The sequence below is a fragment of the Eretmochelys imbricata genome, chromosome 22 (genome assembly GCF_965152235.1).
Source record: "Eretmochelys imbricata isolate rEreImb1 chromosome 22, rEreImb1.hap1, whole genome shotgun sequence".
In the NCBI taxonomy this organism is placed as follows: Eukaryota; Metazoa; Chordata; order Testudines; family Cheloniidae; genus Eretmochelys; species Eretmochelys imbricata.
Genome location: NC_135593.1, coordinates 11,779,426 through 11,798,483, shown reverse-complemented (window position 1 = coordinate 11,798,483; position 19,058 = coordinate 11,779,426). Strand labels below are relative to the sequence as shown.

At 46.6% G+C, this 19,058-nt stretch overlaps 1 protein-coding gene across 4 annotated transcripts in view; it reads left to right on the top strand.

Moving 5' to 3' along the window:
• GRAMD1B (GRAM domain containing 1B) overlaps nucleotides 1-13,372 on the top strand; it is a 143,079-nt gene extending 129,707 nt beyond the window's left edge. For 2 of the 4 annotated variants that reach the window (XM_077839769.1, XM_077839770.1), the window contains 11 exons: nucleotides 1,226-1,412; nucleotides 1,824-1,967; nucleotides 2,935-3,053; nucleotides 5,351-5,493; nucleotides 6,323-6,426; nucleotides 6,870-7,073; nucleotides 7,312-7,402; nucleotides 10,179-10,190; nucleotides 10,572-10,679; nucleotides 12,341-12,458; nucleotides 13,283-13,372. In XM_077839769.1, the coding sequence (XP_077695895.1) occupies nucleotides 1,226-1,412; nucleotides 1,824-1,967; nucleotides 2,935-3,053; nucleotides 5,351-5,493; nucleotides 6,323-6,426; nucleotides 6,870-7,073; nucleotides 7,312-7,402; nucleotides 10,179-10,190; nucleotides 10,572-10,679; nucleotides 12,341-12,458; nucleotides 13,283-13,372 (1,320 nt within the window). The remainder of the gene's footprint in view (nucleotides 1-1,225; nucleotides 1,413-1,823; nucleotides 1,968-2,934; nucleotides 3,054-5,350; nucleotides 5,494-6,322; nucleotides 6,427-6,869; nucleotides 7,074-7,311; nucleotides 7,403-10,178; nucleotides 10,191-10,571; nucleotides 10,680-12,340; nucleotides 12,459-13,282) is intronic. The other 2 variants (XM_077839768.1, XM_077839767.1) reach the window with 1 other exon arrangement.
• The last annotated feature ends 5,686 nt before the right edge of the window (nucleotides 13,373-19,058 follow it).

The following is a 19,058-nucleotide window of genomic DNA, read 5'->3' as shown; positions in this document are numbered from 1 at the left end:
TAAGAACACTTTCACTGCAGATTTCACACAACACAAAGAAGGTACCAATGTGAGATTTCTAAGGATAGATATAGCACTCAACTCAAGGTTTAAGTATTTGAAGTGCCTTCCAAAATCTGAGAGGGACGAGGTGTGGAGCATGCTTTCAGAAGTCTTAAAAGAGCAACACTCTGATGCGGAAACTACAGAACCCAAACCACCAAAAAGGAAAATCAACTTTCTTCTGATGGCATCTGACTCTCATAATGAAAATGAACATGCCTCGGTCACTGGTTTGGATCGTTATCAAATAGAACCGGTCATCATCATGGACTTATGTCCCCTGGAATGGTTATTGAAGCATGAAGGGACATATGAATCTTTAGAGCATCTGGCACATAAATATCTTGTGACGCCGGTTACAACAGTGCCATGAGAACGCCTGTTCTCACTTTCAGATGATATTGTAAAGAAGAAGTGGGCAGCATTATCTCCTGCAAATGTAAACAAACTTGTTTGTCCGAGTGATTGGCTGAGCAAGAAGTAGGACTGAGTGGACTTGCAGGCTCTAAAATTTTACATTATTTTATTTTTGAATGCAGGTTTTTTTTATATAATTCTACATTTGTAAGTTCAACTTTCATGATAAAGAGATTGCACTACAGTACTTGTATTAGGTGAATTGAAAAATACTGTTTCTTTTGTTTTTTTACAATGCAAATACTTGTAATCAAAAATAAATACAAAGTGAGCACAGTGCACTTTTTATTCTGTGTTGTAATTGAAATCAATATATTTGAAAATGTAGAACACATCCAAAAGCTATTTAAATAAATGGTATTCTGTTATTGTTTAACAGCGCGATTAATCGTGATACATTTTTTTAATTGCTTGAGAGCCCTAATATGAACCCTTCCCACACCATCAGATGTCACTTCGGGCACGAGCATGGCTCCCCATCCTTGTATATCATGCGGTTTGCAGGAATGGCTACCTTGTTGTGCTTCTATAATTTAACTTTTTTTATGAGGATAGGTGGTTTGCCCATTGCTCAGCCCCAACCTGGAAGACTGCTTGTCCTCTGGGCTCCTCTAGTCTTTGACCTGTAGGGTGTCTGTGTCTCAGAGAGAGAGCTATGCCAGTGGGAATTTTAACTGATAGGGGGCGTATGTGTGTCAAAATTGCATTGCGTAGTTCTCTGTGGTGGCATCCTGATTGCCTTTCTTGCACTCTGTCCCCCTCCCAGTTTGACGGGATGCTTCCGGAGGAGGAGGAGTTGGTGGAGAGTCCCCTTGAGAAGGAACTCACCCTTGAAAACATCATTGGAGACAAGATAGAGATCATCACCCCGGTGAACTCCCCTTCCCTGGACTTCAACGACAATGAGGACATTCCAACGGAGCTCAGCGACTCGTCAGAGACCCATGACGAAGGTGGGCAGTGATGGCAGGTATTGCTGTCCTGTGGTGTCCCATGATGCACTGGTGCTATCTTTCCCAATTGGAGGTGTTGGTGGGGATACTGTGCTACCCTCCTTTACTGGATCCATGAGGTCTTTCGTGTTCTTTCGCACCAGGAAGACACCAGCAACTCAGCATCGTGGGCCAGATGAAAGGCTAACAATGAAATAACTCCATGGGGTGAATTACACTACTAATGTTATGGTCATTGCCCTGGGGGCATTAAAAGAAAGGGAACTAGCTGTGTCTCCTTTGGGCTCGTCTCCTTTCCCAGACTGTCAGTGGTACTGTCCTGGCACTGCAAAAGGGGAGCCTTTGAGCCTGGTGCAGCGTTCTTTGGCTTGAAGGCCAGCAGCGCGCTCACCCATCTCTGTCTCCCTGCAGGAGAAGTTCAGGCCTTTTACGAGGATCTGAATGGCCGGCAGTACATGAATGAGGTGTTCAGTTTCAGCGTGGACAAACTGTATGACCTGCTCTTCACTGACTCCCAGTTCCAGAGGGATTTCATGGAACAGCGTCGGTTCTCCGGTGAGCCATGCACCATCCTAGCACAGGCCGCACGCCCAGCAGCTGATTCAGGCAGCGTCCTCTGAGCGCTAGGAGCTAAGGGCAATGCAGAAGGGGGCCTCTGCATGTTGGTCTGGAGCGCGCAGCTTAGAGGCACAACTTAGCGTAATGCTGTTGCTGCCACAAGTGTACCTGGAGGGTGAGGCTGGCTGGGCTGGCGGTACCAATGGGAGTCCTGAAGTCTTTGGCAGTTCCAGGCTCCATTTAAGGTCAGCCCACCCTTGATCACACACCCAGCTCCAGGCACCAGGTTACCAGTAGAAAGCATCTCTGCCTCCTCATGCAAATCCTAGCACATCACAGAGTGGCAAAGTCTGTAGCCCAGGCAGGGAGTGATCCTTGGTGCAGTACAGTCCATGTTTTTACTGTAGCTCTAACATCGTCATGTGGGAAGACAGAGAGACCCCCTGACCCTATCCCTGATGCTGGACAAGGGGAGAGAAACCAGACCTTGGAATTCCTCAGGCATTTCTAAAGCTAAAGCAATGCTACAGTGAGCCTCTTTCTACATGTTTTCTGCCTGTCCCCCAACTGGCAGCCTCACAGGACTTGAAAAGTATGGTGGTTGGAAAGGTCAACACAAAACTCTTTTATTAAAAAAAAAAAAAAAAAATAGATAAATGAAGTGAATGTGAGCACTGTCAGAGGGTGCTGGATTGACAGCCCCGGAGAATGATGTTCTGGTGTATCTGTGGGACAGTCAGCAGCTTCCCCAGCCCGTCCACATTAGTGTGTCTCTGTCCTTGGAGAGGCCATGGCTAGGGGAGGGAGAGGTCTTCAGTCTCCATGGTCCATTTCAGTCCTCTGAGTCTCAAGCCGGCCAAAGAGGGGAGCAATGAGGGCCAATCCTGTTGGGTCTGGGTGTATGGATAGCTTCCCACACCTCTGTCAATTCAAGATTCTAACTCGGTGGCCTTTCCTTTCCAAGATATTATCTTTCATCCATGGAAGAAGGAAGAAAACGGCAATCAGAGCAGAGCAATCCTGTACACGATCACCCTCACCAACCCTCTCGCCCCGAAAACTGCTACTGTCACCGAGACTCAGGTACGTGGAAGCAGAATAGGAAGGTGACAGAGACTGATCAGAGACTTATTTTAATACCCCGGGCTCTGGGATGTGCATGTGCTCTCTCACTCTCGCTCTATCCCCTGCATGGCTTCCTCTGTTATTAATTTGCCACTCATTATCATTGCAAATTCTAATAGCTAATTTGTGCTACAGGGAAGTGACTGGGAATTTCCAGGTGAAGGGAAATCTGTTCCCAGAACAAACAGCCTAATTAAACAGCAAAGCCACTGTCTGCACCAGTGGTTCCCAAAGTACAGCCTGTGGGGCGACTTGCTGGTGGTCATTAGGGAGCAGGTGGGTCACATGGGAGTAGCTCCTCCTCTTTCCAGCTGCCTGTGTAGGAGTCTAGGCTCTTTATTGCATAGAAATGCTCAGAGCCAGAGGCCTGTAAAAGCAGATGAAATCACAGAAGAGGAGCCAGTCTGGCTGTCTTCAGTTAGTAGCTGCAGCTACATAGGAGGAAGCTGTAGCTCTGCCTTGAGACCAGAGCCTGCAGTGGCACTGGAGTTGCCAGCCACAGCCCAAGAGAAGAGTATCCAGGCAAGCAAGGGAGAAAGTAATGAGGCAGCCAGGAAGAATGCCCTGGGGAGCAGCGGGAGAAGACGACAGTGTGGCTGAACAACTTGCCTGGGAGGGCAGAAGAGATGGGAACCCAAGCAGCAAGGAAGCATTTGTAGGTGAAGAAGAGGACTATGCAACAGGGAAGCATATGCAGGATGGAAGGAGAAGAGGGCCAGCCAGGTGTGGGAAGGCAGAGTAGGGGGAGAGAGGCACAGAGCAGAGTGGGGAAAGGGGGAGATGAAATGAAGAGCAGAAGGAGCCAGTGCAAATAATTTTATTCCCAAGGGGACAAAGCACTTGTCACTCTACAAAAGCGGCAAAGAGTCCTGTGGCACCTTATAGACTAACAGACGTATTGGAGCATAAGCTTTTGTGGGTGAATACCCACCTCTTCAGATGCAAGTAGTGGAAATTTCCAGAGGCAGGTATAAATATGCAAGCAAGAATCCCTATCACCCACAAAAGCTTATGCTCCAATGTGTCTGTTAGTCTATAAGGTGCCACAGGACTCTTCGCCGCTTTCACAGATCCAGACTAACACGGCTACCCCTCTGATACTTGACACTCTACAGAGAATCTGACACGGTTTGATCCTTCCTTCATGTTGTTTTCCTGCCTAAGCAAATGCTTAAGCTCCTACAGAGGTGTTATCTTGGTGGATGAGGACGTGGCCTGCATTATCATGATGGGAGGGGAGATGTCCATGTCTTCCCAGCAGAGTTAACTCCTCTTGAGTTAGCCTAGCTTGAGAGAGCGTGGCCCCACCTTAAAATGACACCTGAGTTGCACAGAGTAATGCGTTGGCAGCTAATGTGTTGTGCTCACTTATCTGTAACCTGTATCTCCTCTCCTCCGATGGGACAACTTGAGTTAAAAACATCTCCAAACTTGAGTTAAGGGTTTCTGTTGTGTGGATGGGACTCAAGTTAGGGGCAACACTCAAATTACAGTGTAACTTGAGTTACCTTTGCAGTGAAGACAAGCCCTATGAAATCTCTGGAGAATCCCTGGTCTTTACAGTCACCTCTGTTAAAGTAATGAGGTTACCTTGTAAAGTAAATGGACTAGACTGTCTGTTGTCCTGCACCTTGTGTAGCCATTTCCACCAGTGCAAAGCTGTTCTGAAGTGCTACCAAACCCAGAGAGGTAATGATTTACACTCATTTTGCACGGGTGTAAATGATTTTGCAGTGCACAGTGCAATAGAGAATTGGGCCCACTGACTGCAGTAATTGATTATTCTATCCAGTAGGGCAATGCTACTTAGCCTTCATGCCAAGAAACAGATATTTATGTTGTTTACAAATATTTGCAAAATTCTTCCCTCTGTACAATATAAAGAGCCAGAGACCAGTTTATTGGGGAACGTTAGCATTGGTCAGTTACATAACTCAGTTGGGATATTGTTTCTGATGGGATTAGGTGTGTAACTAACCAAAATTGCTTGAGTTTGGAATATTATTATCAAATTTCCAATTTCAGATTTGCCATAGGGAAATACTTGAGCTTAAATTTTGTGGGCTTTTTTTATGAATATTCACACCAGGAAAACTCAGCTGCTAACGGAAAACTTAACACAAAAGGGTCACAGAGGTGGCTCTTACCTCTGCATGAGATGTTTTGCATGATTGCAGTGAGGAGCCATGCTCTGCCCTGGCCTCGCTCTGACCAGACTAACCACTTCCCTGTGCTCTCCTCTCCGCTTTGCGCAGACAATGTACAAAGCCAGCCAAGAAAGCGAGTGCTACGTGATAGACGCAGAGGTGCTAACTCACGACGTCCCCTACCATGATTATTTCTACACCATTAATCGCTACACGTTGACGCGTGTCGCCAGAAACAAAAGCCGACTCAGGTACAGTACTCGGAGGGACTGTGGATTTGTTGATGAAGAAAAATACTCATCCACTGGCCCCTCTAGAGCAACTTTCCTCCAGGATCTCAAAGCACTTTACAAATAGGAAAGCTTGAACTCCTGCCCTTTGCTTTACACGGGAAGGGTGGAGAGACTGCAAGAAGCCTGTCTGTGCCCCCTATACCTTAACCCTTGCAAGCAGAACCTCCCCATAGCTCTTGAGAGTGGTAGGAGAGGTAGCTACCCAATCCACTGGCCTTTGATCAGGCAGTGTAGTTGCTGCAAAGAAAGTATGGGTTAGTGTTGGGAGGTGGCCGAGAGCCAGAGAACCTCTCTTGGAATAAATGGTTCATAGGGACAGCTGCTGTGTACTATCAATTGAATCTTGTGGGCAATGGGAGGCACCGACAGAGAGCACAGGGCTGTGAGAGATTCATAGGGTAAGTGGGGAAGCAGAGCTACCAGCAGGTTAGTACTGGGTACAATTCTGCAGCCTTGGAGGTTTGGGCTGGGCTTGGATCAGTGCCCTAGTGTTTGGCTGTGTGTTCCAGTACACGTGCAAACTTGCAGGGGAGGGGAGTTTTGAAAAGGGGCTGACAGGAACTGCCACAGGGAGAGGCTTTCAGGAATGGGCCACAGGCAGCAGTTTGGCATTTCAGGACCCAGCCAGAGCCACCATCAAAATCATAAGAGGGAGAAATAACACGTGCTCAGTTGCTTTAGCAAATGTTTGTAGGCTGTGGGTTCACCCGTCCCCACTGCATCCAGGGGGCAAAGATTAGGAGGTGACCGCTCAGGAAGAACTGGGTTTGTTCTTTTCTTCCCTCAGGGTTTCTACAGAGCTACGCTACAGGAAGCAGCCGTGGGGACTTGTGAAATCCTTCATCGAGAAAAACTTCTGGAGTGGCCTAGAAGATTATTTCCGTCATTTAGGTGAGAGCTGCAGTCACTCACACTGCAGCCATTACCAAGGGGCCGTGGTGTGTTGATATCGGGGGGTGTGCACATGCGTCCCTGCAGGCAGGCAGTCTGGTGGTGTGGGATCCAGTAGCGGACTAGCAAGGGTCGGCTACCGTGGCTGGGTTTTAGACAGAGCTGGATGATGTCATTACTTCACATTTAGCGCTGCCCGTTAAAAAGTGCGGGTAGTGAGAGCTCAGTGCTTTAGCATGAACCTGACATTCGGCCAGGTGAATTATGGACATGCGTGCTTTCATCTTCTGGAGCTGCCAGCACTGGGCCCTGCTTTGGCCCAGCGGGCGCCCTGGGTGGAAACTGTGTTGTTATGGTCCCAAGCCTCTGTGAAAGTGACCTTGTACAGAGAGACCCTCAGGTATTTTCCCTTGATATTAAACACGTTGCCTGACTCACTGCAGAGAGCGAACTGACCAAAACCGAGAGCATGTACCTAGCGGAGATCCACAGACAATCCCCCAAAGAGAAGATGAGCAAACAATCCACGTTGCGCCGAAGGAAACGGCCCCACGCCCACCTGCGGGTGCCACACCTGGAGGAGGTGCTGAGTCCCGTCACCACCCCCACAGATGAGGAGGTTGTGCATCGAATCAAGCACGTGGCAGGTATGGAATTGCCAGCAGGGAGCTGGGCTCTTCAGGGATTGTGATGGGATGGGGCCGGGCCAATCTGGGGGCCAGGGGTGGAGTGGGGCTGGGGGCTAGACCCCTCTTGGAGGTAGGGGTCCAATGGATCGCAGCCTGGGGTGCGATTGTTGGAGAGGGATTTGGGAATGTGGAGGGGATAGGAATTGAGCTCTTCCTAGGTCATAACTTAAATGCATGACAAAATGCTTCCCCTCAGGTTCCACGCAGACGCGGCATGTCCCTGAGGACAATTCTGGTGGCTTCCATCTGCAGAGCGTCTCCAAGCTGCTGGTCGTTATCAGCTGTGTGTGAGTGACTCCTTACGCCCTCCTGGCTTGCTCAGTCTCTCTCCTTGGGTTCTCCTGTCTCTGGGGGGGAAGGGAGTGGGTTGGATAAAGAAAGAACCGGATAGGTGTCTGAGTCACGATGTTGAGATGTGGATCATTTCCAGCAGAAGCTGCCCAAAAAGCAAAAATCAAATAAATTAACCTTTTAAAAAACACCTCATAAATGTTCCATGTGGTGTAGTTGAATTCTAGCTCTGGTCAAAGGTTTGGGTCAGCTCCTGCTGGAGATGATCCACATCTCAACATTGTGACTCAGACTGCTGTCCGGTTCTTTCTTTATTCAACCCACTCCCTTCCCCTCAGGCCTGACCTTGCCCTAAGCCAGGCAGAACCCTGCATTCCTACACATTCCTAGAAGTCCCGGGAGGTAACTCAGCTACAGAGTACGCTTTAAGAAAAGGAGTACTTGTGGCACCTTAGAGACTAACAAATTTACTTGAGCATAAGCTTTCGTGAGCTACAGCTCACTTCATCGGATGCATCCACTGAATGCATCCGATGAAGTGGGCTGTAGCTCACGAAAGCTTATGCTCAAATAAATTGGTTAGTCTCTAAGGTGCCACAAGTACTCCTTTTCTTTTTTGTGAATACAGACTAACACGGCTGCTACTCTGAAACCTGAGAGTACGCTTTGTTCACCAGAGTGCTGGGGAAACGGCAGGCTGTGTCGGGAGGGGGAAATCTATAGTCGATGGAGGAAAAGCAGATGAGGGGCCAGAGAAATTAATATGAACATGAGACCCCATAAATAATGACTGAAGAGAAGGGATTGTAAATAACAGAAACATTTTTGGAAAGCGAGGAATAAAACAGCTTCTTTTTATTGCATCCAGGGTCTTGGTTTAGACATTTTGCAAATTAAGGATTTTGTACGAGTTATGCAGAGACTGTAATTTTTTTATTTACCTACTTGGTACCACATACAAACAACCTAGCAGTTCCCAGGACAGTGAAAATGTGGTGCATTTGTCATGCAAACTGTTATACTGGTAAAGGTAATGGTAAAGGTGCTACACTACGACAACAATGTGTTCAGTACATTGGTTTTTATTATATGTGACCAGTTGGTTTGCTACCTGTTTTTCTCTCATTACGTTCCGAAGTGAAACCTTCTTGGCTACTTGCAAATATGTATGTTCTGGGTTCTGGGTTTGGGAGAAATTCCATCTTGGAAGGAAACCAGCCCATTAGGAAGAGATTTCTTAGAAGATAAAAAGTTGGGGGAGGGATGGGTGAGAACTGGGTGTGCTGGTACAATGGTTATAGCAGGCTATTAAGAATCAGTACTGCTGGGTTTTAGTCCTGTCTCTGCCACTTACTTCACAATGGCTACTACAGTGGTGGGCTCGTTACAAATGCACAGATGATCCAGATACGCTTGGTCTAGCTACAAGACTTCTTTTGGTCTCCATTTTACCCACCTGTAAAATGGGAGTCCTAATGTCTACCTGCCACCGAGGCTGTGGGGGAGGTTAATGCACTCATGTGTAAATGACTTTTTGGAGGAAAGGCACTGTACAGGTACCCAACAAAGTATTAATGATTTATTGTGACCTGCAGAGAGGAAAATCTTCCTCGGGACTTACCCTCACTGCAGCATGATCCTTATAACAGAGGATCCGCTGAACCAGTTTGAATAAAGCAAAAACAACCCCAATCTTTTGCCCCAAACTCAACCAGCCTTTTCAGAGGTTGGGAAAATTTGAATTTACCATTTTAATTTTACTTTTTAAATTGCTGTGCCTCTTTTTCTGCACTTCCCGATCCTGACTGAGATAGGGCTGGAGAAGCTTTCTCACAGAGCTTGTACATCTAGCAGCAAGCCAGATACTTCCTGCTGCATGTGCTCAGTAACTCTGGCACCATGGTAGGCATCTTCTGCTAGATGCACATTTGGCGGTGCTGCAGATATCTGCTGTTAGACTGACCTAGTGTATCTGGCAGCATGGCAGATGTTTGCTGCTGGACATTCCAGTACCTTCTCTACCAAAACACTTTCTGACGGATGGACCTGGCACATCCAATCGTTTTGATAAGAAAGCACAAAAAATCAATTTAGAATAATCCCTGTTCATAGGCTACCGGACAGCTGTCTGACTGGAAGGACTTTGATCTCCAGTGCACCAGTTTGGAAGCAGATGCATTGGTAGCCTCTAAGTGTTTGTAATATTTTCAGAATGCTGTATCTTGCCAATGGCCATTAGCCAGAACCCTGTCCCAGAGAAATGGGGTTGGTTCTGAGGCTGTGGAGATGTTCACAGACAGCCCCAAACACGGTAATTAAAAGCCTCCCATCTTGGCTGGCATCTTTTATCTGAGCCGCTGATGCACCTAATAGATATAACGACCGCAAATGCCAGGTTGCGGCAACCTTGTATAAAGTCAGAGCAGTGGCTGGCATGCTGTGCTGTCAGGCTCCTCTCACACAGCTTGGTGCAAACAGAGAAAGAGGGGTTTGCAGCTTGAAATGTGAATTTATAATCCGAACAATACTGTGTTCAGGTGTCCCATGTGTGCTGCTCTGCGGGTACCACCCAACCTCTGCTGTGTAGCTTGGGAAGGAAGAGCATTGTCCTTAGAGAAACACCCATGCAGCTACCGTTTTCTTTCCTTCTCTCTCCTCCCTTTCCGTCCCTTCTGTGTACTATATGTATCCACCAGACATTCCTCCTATCCCTGTGCTGCTCTGTTTCTAACCTCTAGCTCCTCCATCTTTTCTCTTCCCTGCTCCCATTAGGATTTGTTTCAGGTACTGTCTCTTTTTTACCTCTTTACTCTTGTGTTTTTCACCTGCTTTTCTCAGTGTCCGATAGAACTCGTCACCCGCTGAGCTGGAATCCTAATGCACCAACCTTGGTCTGTATGTTGTCTGTTCTGATCTGTCAGTCTCCCCAATGCTCTGCCCTCAGTTGTGTTTAGTTCATGAAGTTCTGTCTTCGTCTCTTTCTCTCTCTCTCAATTAAAGTTTCTGGCCCTGGTCACCCAGTTCTTATTCAGGCAAAACTGCCACTGCCATCAGCTGACTAAGGCATCCAGGCCCCTGGGACCTTCGTGGCATTTTCTATGGTGGGATTTGAATGGTGTATATAGTCAGGGATGTTTCCACCAGTGTCTTTTTTCTCCTTCCCAGTCTGGTGCTGTTGGTAATTCTCAATATGATGCTGTTCTACAAACTTTGGATGTTGGAATACACCACCCAGACCCTCACCGCATGGCAGGGCTTGCGGCTACCGGAAAGGTAACTTTGCATTCATTTATCTTTGTCCCTCACTAACTATTACTTTGTGTGGACTTGGGTGGCTTTTCCAAAACTCCACAGTCCAGAGCTGCCCAGTTGCCTCTTTCCCAGCATTACACACTGAAGGAAAGATAAATTATTTGGGTTGGAACAAGCAACAAACAAGTGATGATTACACTGGGAGAGCAGGGTGAGAATCAGGCCTTTCCTGCCACAGACTGTGCTAGATGAGTAGCACTCTCCAATAGCTACGGCACAGGGCAGAGAGCCAAGGGTCACCTGGTGCTTGTTTTTGGCTCTGAAAAGGGCGTGTGGTGTAATATGTAGAGGGAGTCAGGACTCCTGTGTTCCATTCCTGGCTTTGCTATTGACTCTCTTGTGTGACCTCAAGCAAGTATTGTTACCTCTCCCCTCTGTGGCTCAGTTTCCCTGTCTATAAAACGCAGTTAACAGTACCTACCTTACCTGGATGCGGGCTGGGCGCTGCAGTGTATAATTAATTGAGTGCAGAGCATTGTGAGATCTTTGGACCAAGATACCCTGTTTGGGCATATCGTTAGTAAAGTGTGCGGGGAGGAAGAGGGGAATATGAGGAACTATCCACTAGTTTCACTGTGTTCCCCAAAAGTGCCAGAACTGAAGCAACTTAAAATGATCATTGATAAATTTTTCAAGAGACTTAGGAACATTGATTTTGAATGAGACTTCATCTCCTAGGTGCCTTGGACATTTTTGAAAATGGGACAATCTCTTGAGACACTTGGATGCTTCTAAAAATATAACCCCTTTAAAGGAGAAGGTGGGGGCAGTAATATTTTTCTATGGGACCAGCTTCTGTTGGTGAGAGAGACATGCTTTTGAGCTATAAAGAGCTCTTCAGGTCTGGGAAAGGTACTCAGAGTGTCACAGCTAAATATAAAATTGAACAAATAGTTTACCGTTAAGCAGTTAGCACATATTCTAAGGGCCCATTCCTGATCACCTGACCTATTAACATCCCTGTAGTCATAGGACATAAAGGGGAGTGAAGGGGTTACAGATTGTTGTAATAAGCCATAAATCCAGTGTCTTTATTAAGACCATGATTTTTAGTGTCTAGCAAAGTTACGAATTTAAGTTCTGAGGTTCGTCTTTTGAAAGTGTTGTGCACTTTTTTTGAGGATGAGGACTGATAGATCATATATAGCGTGATCACTTGGAGAAAAATATTCACCCATATTTGTCTTTTATCATTTTCCTGTTTGAGTTCATTCGAGAGCGTAGTGATTGTCTGGTTTCACGCACATAGTTGTTTGTGGATATTATGCATAGCTTGTCTCTCTCACAAACAGAAATTGGGCCAATAAAAGAATTACCTCACCCACCCTGTCTCTCTAATATCCTGGGACAGACACAGCTACAACACTGGATACATCTGGAAATGTTCATTTCAAAGCATCTTCACTGAGGATGAGGTTGGGCAGAGGTTTCCAAGGAAGACAATTTGTGGTGGGTGGAAGTTTTATGAATGAAGGAGTGCGGGAGGGTGGGGGGCACATTCTGGCTTTGAGGTGAATCGTCAATGACATCCTTTTACTCAGCAGCCAGGAACTCCCCTACATCAATCTTACCCCCTTGCTCCTCCAAAGCCAAACCATTTGTATTTTATGTGCACCTGGCAGGTTACCCCAGTCTCAGTCGGAATGGGCTCAGTTACTAGAGTCTCAGCAGAAGTATCATGACACAGAGCTGCAGAAATGGCGTGAGATCATCAAATCCTCCGTGATGCTTCTAGACCAGGTAAGAACGGCATCCGCCAGCCACTTACCCCAGGAATTCCTATTACATGAAACTGGGTGGAACATTTCTACAGCCACCCTGCTGCCTGTCTAGATCCTTACCTACCCAGGCTGTCTCTAGCTGTCCCCACATGCACATCATGACCCTTCAGACCCATCTTCAAACAGGACTAGCACAAGCAGGTAAGCTTTGAAACCTTCAAAGCAATCCTGAATTCCAGAGCTTCTCCTTGACCAAGTATCCTAGGCCAGACGGTGGATGTAGCATCAGGTCTGGAAGGCTTGGTGTTCACATCCCAGTTTGATCCACTCAGCTCTCCACAGTCCCATGGTAGAATAGACAAATTGACTCCCATGCAGCTTACTAAGTGCAGGTCTTCCACGTGAGACCTTAAAGATGGAGGGGATCTGCTCTGTGTGAGCATCAGAGATCCTTTAGTGTACTTTAGAGCAGGGGGATGATGTTTTTGAACACTTCCGCCCTGCCCCTACCTGTTTGCTGGTTGGTATCCACCCTCCCCCACAGAGAGGGGGCTGTATGTACAGACTTTGCAGTTCGTAACATCTTTTGCTTCCAGTATCATTTTAATAACGTGCCTCTGTCAGAAACCTATGTCCTAGCTGTCACTCTGTGTCACTCCATCTGCCTGGCTGGCAGTGCACCTCTCACTCCCTGCCGCTTCGAGCCCCGGCACTCTGGTACCAAGCCAAGGAGTGCAACAAGAACGCCTTCCGCTAGCCTGTGGCAGGGAGCCTAGGTTCAAAACGCCAGCGCCTCCAAGACTTTACAGCAGCCAAACGCTCAGGGTGGTTTTTGTCTTGCAGATGAAGGATTCACTAGTAAACCTTCAGAATGGCATCGGGTCGCGCGACTATGGGTCGGAACCAGAGGAGAAACGGAAGCGTTTCCACTAACAGGGGCGCACACAGGAGGCCAGAGGATTGTGTGCAATATGTGTATATAGACCATATAAATATATATATACAGAATATAAATATATATATATATATTATATACAGATTTTAAAAGAGGAAAAAAGCCTATGTACTGAGGAGGAGAAGCGTGGGTGCAGACCTCCAACACTGGCTGAACTGGAGCGTCTGTGGGGTAGGACTGGATGCGATGGTGGGGCTGTGCTTTCCCAGCACTGAGGCACTGTCCGGGAGAGTGCAGCTCTTGCTTACCTGTTCCCATGTACCTCTCTTCTGTGTATTCCTGGCTGTTTGTCTGTCTGTCTGTTTTAAAGGGAAGAATTGGCGCAAATGCCCCTCCCCCTCCCTCTCCCTGTCTGAGGGTATCTGAATGTTGAACAGGTATTTGAAGGGGACACTGTCAACTTTACCTTGCTCCATTGAGGACAAGAAGGATTTTGCTAGAAGACATGAGTCCCTTGTGAGAGTAGCCTACTGAATTGAGCAGGCTTTGACCCATGAGAATTCTCCAGGAAACTGTTCTCATTCAGTAGCAAATGGGGTTTGTTCTGAGCCCTCTGCGAGAATGCCATAGCAGGGGTGCAACTCGCCATTAAACTGGCCAGCCTAATTTTGCTGAGTGAAGCACAGAAACTGAACCAGGTTTTCCCAATGTAACATTTCACTTTTTATTACTAGAAGCTACATTAATGGCAAAGTAGAGGGGCGCTGACGTGGGTTGTTACTCAGTATTCCTGGATAAATCCAGACCCTGGCGTATCTCATTTAAGTCAGTGAATTTGGCCCTTTGGTTCTTTACCACTTGACAATGTCCCCTTTACATACTCTGTTTTCCTCGACCCTCCATGCGTTTGCGTCCCTGTCAATAAGCCACTCCTGTGCTAAGGAGCTGCGGCTGTGCTGAAAGGGCCATCTGTGCTCACCTCCCAGTCAGAGGCATGTAAAGCTTAATGGCTCTGACTTGATACAACACCCTGTTGTTTTTTTTCTTGTTGCTCACTATTTTTAACCCTCCTTCTGCCAAAAAAGATGATAATAATAATAATAATAGTGGGCTAGGTGAGGGCATTTGGCATGTACCAGTATCGACTTAAATACATCTCACCTCTGGTGGAAACTCACAAGGAGAGGGAGCAGCTTCCTTTTAGAAAAAAAAAGAAACCACAATTGCAATTAAACGGATTGAACAGATCTGTATCAGGAAGCCACGCACCCTCCCATTGCATCGCTGATCCCTGGAGATGTTAGAAGTGGGGTGGAAGAAAGGACGAGCCACACAGGTAATTGTCATTCATAGAAAGAAGGCTGTAAATGGGGCAAGTTTTGGTGCGTTTCCTGCTGCATTGCAGTGAACCTTTTTAGAATAAGAGTGGACCAGGGTTATCAGAAGTGGCAGCTACAGGGGCATTCACGCAGCAGGCAGCTCAGGCTGCAGAGGTGTGGTGCCGGGTAAATGTTGCATTTGTATTTATTTTTAAAAGTAATTTAAAATGATTAATTTTTAATGGTCGGGAATTTTAGCCTGGCAGAGGTCAAGAGAGGAAGCCTCAGGGTATGTAACGTACTGGGCTCGGCATGTTAGCTGGGCAGCTGGTGAGATGTCCGTCTGGGTTTGAATCCAACAGCAGGTGGGCCATGTTTTCTTTTGTCTTGGAGGAGCAGGAGAGGGACACAGTGAAGTTGCTGGGGCCTTGAAAATGCCATACCTGAGCCCATTGCTCTTGAGCAAGCTCCGGTGACTGGAGGAGACTAGAAGCAAGGGCAAAGGTGTAGGCATTATTATTGGACACACTAAACAAATGGGAACCCAATGCGGGTAGAGCCTGATCCTGAGGTACTGAGCGCACACAAGTCACACTGACATCAGAAGGACACTATGCCTTTATGTTGTGCTTTGCAAAACTGGATGAGTATCATTGTACTTACTTACAGATGGGAAAACTGAATGACAGAGTGGTCACATGAGGTGTTTCAGTAGTCGAGCCAGGAGTACAACCCCATGTCATCAGTCCGATGCACTAACCCACGCTGCAGGCGATCAGCAGCTCTCAGGATCAAGCTCTAACAGTGGCACATCCCTTTGCGTGGTGAAAGGATAGAGGGAATTTGCGGTGGTGACTAACATGCTTCCCCATCTTGCCTTACCAGGTGGATTAGTTGGTCTATGGACCCTCTATCTCCACCGTCTCTGACTCTGGAAGGATTTTTTGAAGCAGGCGAGATCACCTGACACAGCCCTGTTTAGGGGTAGTATTGAGTACTGGATGATCTAGCAGGTCTGTTTCATCTCTAGCTTCTGCGTGCGCTGAAAAAGCAAGGTGAGCAACTGGCCCTTCCTACACCATATGGCACTGGCCTACGCAGCTCTAGAAGGAGTTTGACTAAGCCATTTATCCACACACTCCTCCTGAAAATGTGCTAGCTGCCTAGTTTGTCTGGAGAAGTACTGAAGCTCTTTGTGGGGCTTGTTGGTGTCTTGCATGACTGGGACTCTTAAATTCAAACCATAACTATCTTAGCAGACTGCCCGAGAAGGGGGAGAAAGACAAGGCAAAGGACTGTAGACAAAAACATGCCCAGAAACCTAGGGAATGTTCTGCTTTATATAATTTATTGTATTTATGCTTATTTATTTAACTTAATGCTGCTTAAAACTGTACGTCTCCCTGGCATTTCCTGCCGGAGCTAGAAGCTGCTGCTGAAATGGGCAATGTAGAGTGAGCCTGAGCCCCTAGCACTGAGGAAAGAAGAGACCAAGGCTGGAAGTTGAGGCGGGGCAGTGCCCCCCTGCTGTGATGAGGCTGGGTTTGTGTCCTGCTGCTGTTCTAAGGACAGACGAGCCCAAACTCACTGGTGGGATCCAGGACCCTGGCTAAGGAAGGTTTTCATTTCTCTGTTACTATGGGTCTAGTTTTGATCAAGAGCCACAGCTTCCCTGGAAGAGTCTATTCCATCCAGCAGATCACAGGCCTACCCAACCTTGTGCTGCTATAGTTAAGCTACTGCAGAGTACTGTGTATTAATTCATAACCAGTTTCAAACTGGTACAAGATGGTGTATCTTGAGCCTGCAAATTTGCAAGCTAGCCGTTAAGAGTGTCCACACATGCAGAGACACCAGTTTAACATCCTATTGTTAGTGAAATCAGTGCAACTGTACATATAGAGAAGCCCTTAGTCTCAGGAAGCTTTTCCTGGTCCACTGGCAACAATTCCTCTCTGGCTTTCAGCTACGTGTACCCTTTGTTGTCTCTTAGCTTTGCTTATCTAGCCTTTTTAAACTCAGACCCTCATCCTTTGCTTCTCTGCCCCAACTGCTGTGAAGAAAAAAACCCATTTCTTTGCCTCCCACATTTGGGGTTGAAGTAGATTATTTAATGTCGATAAGGAGCCAGAACTGACCCACACAAATAGCCTGGGATTAAAGAAGACTGAGAGTTAGGTACCCAAATCCTATTGCAGTTCAATGGGAGTTGGGTGCCTAACTATTTTAGGGTCTTTTGAAAATTCCAGCCTGAGGTGTGCTTATGGTTAAAAGTTTTTTGATAATCTAGCGGAGGTTTCTAGTGGTAAAATGGAGACAGAGATAAATGGAAGGGAGGATACCATAAGTACAGCTGAGGTGAAGGTTAGTTTTCACCCTGGGCTTTTCTCTCTGAGGCTCACCCTTTTTGACCAACCCTGAACACACGGGCAGACACATTTATTGCGGTGCTGACCTGTGTAGGGGAGGATCGTTTGGCACTCTGCCCCGACAGGCCCTCGTCCTTCCACTGTGAGTAACCAATCAGGTTCACAGGCAGAACAGTTTGGTTCGATTTTCAGTGTCTGACCAATTGTGAAATAGATTTTAAAAGGGTTTATCCTTCCACTCCACTCCCCTTTGTGCTGCAGCTAAAGCACCTGCCAGATACAACGTAAATAGCGAATGGCCTAAATAGTGCTGTGTGAGATGCTGCAGTGTTGGAGGGAGGGATAGAAAGGCAGATTGTCTGGGACACTGATTCTCAGCTCTAATCTTTCCGTATGTGGAGAAAGGAGGAGTTTCCTTGCTAAGCTCAGTTTTCAAACTTGGCTGCCTAAATTAGGTACCTACATTCTGCCCATTGGTACTTACTGAAAAGGGGTATTTTGGGCTGTAGTGTCCATACAGTGCCTGTGTTTGAAAACTAGGATCTAGTTACATAAATTCAAGACTTACTCCTTTGTAAAACAGACATCATCCTAAGGTAAGTGTGCAGTTCAGGTGTGGGCAAACGGGGCGGGGGAGGAAGAGAGTCAGGCAAACAAATACTCTGACTCATTTCAAAACTTTGGCATTAGTGGGAATGCTGTGTTCCTGTTAGAGTGGGGTGGAGAAAGAATGGAAACCATTTCAGCCTGTGTACTTGACTATAAAGCAATCATGCTTTTGGAAGGGTTCTAGACTTAATGTATAGTACAAGCCACCCATTAGCTGGGAAGAATCATGATTAAAAAATGGGTTTAAAATACAGACAAGCAAAAATAAAAAGAATCAAGGTCACAAAACCTGAACCACAATTTTGAAATCAGCGTACATAGTAAGTAAATATTTTAATCTTGGTCTGTAGTTGTGAATGTCAATATCTAACCCTGACAGGAATGCTTCAGCTTTGACTACTTCGCTCTCTGGTAAAGCTGATTGCATGGTTAAATCGCACATGCCAATTTGGAAGCAGTTTCCGATCTAAGATCTCTCTCACTCAGTCTGTCTACACCAGAGCTGTAATTTCTAGCTCAAGTAGATATGCCCGTGTTACCTTGATCAGAGGTAGTGCAGGTATGACTACCCGAGCTGGAAATTACATCTCCACTTCAGACAAAATCTGTGGGCAGAAGGGGTGCATCTCTACTAGAGTATAACCTTATACCCAAATTTAATTTTTAATGCAGAGTTTAAAAGGAAGAGATGGTTTTTGCTGCAGGCATAATGCATTGGCTTTACTGAGCCCTAACCTGAAAGCTACTTGGTGGAAATAATGCTTGTCACCAGCAGCAGCCTTTAAATGGACCCATTTTCCCATCCTAAATATAAACAAATAGTCAGGTAGAGTAAGCCAAATGCTTCTCTCATTTAGAGCCAAGCAATTATATGGATTCAAAGATTTACTTAGGTGTAAAGGGGACAGTTCAGCCTAATATTTCCTCTTAATGTATGTGCTTAGTGGTTCAACAGCTAATTTTCCTAACCTATGTTTTTAGGAGTGGGGGGTTGTTACAAATGGACAGCTGCAGTCAAGACCATAACCCCAGTTGGCTGATGTGCACTGCAGGACATTTTGTGAGGGGTCTGCAGTGATTCCCACGCAAGTAAAGAGGCAGGTCCAGCTCCTCATTGGAATGAAAGCAGTGATAGAACTGGATGTGGGTCAGGTAAGCATCTAAGAGATTGACTGCCTATCTATCTTGGCAGCCCTCCAAACTGCTGGAGTGTGTTGAGTTGGCACGAATTCTCACAAAAATAGCCTCTCCCAGGGTGTGGCTCCTTTGCATCCAGTGTTGGCTAGAAACTTGAAGCACAACACCATGAACACTTACAGCATTGCCTTCAACTCATTCCCACTCTAGCTTCTCAGAACAGATGTGTGTTGCGATGCTGAGGCAGAGTGGGGGTGAACACTGGATACAATGGCAACCCTCAGTCTAAA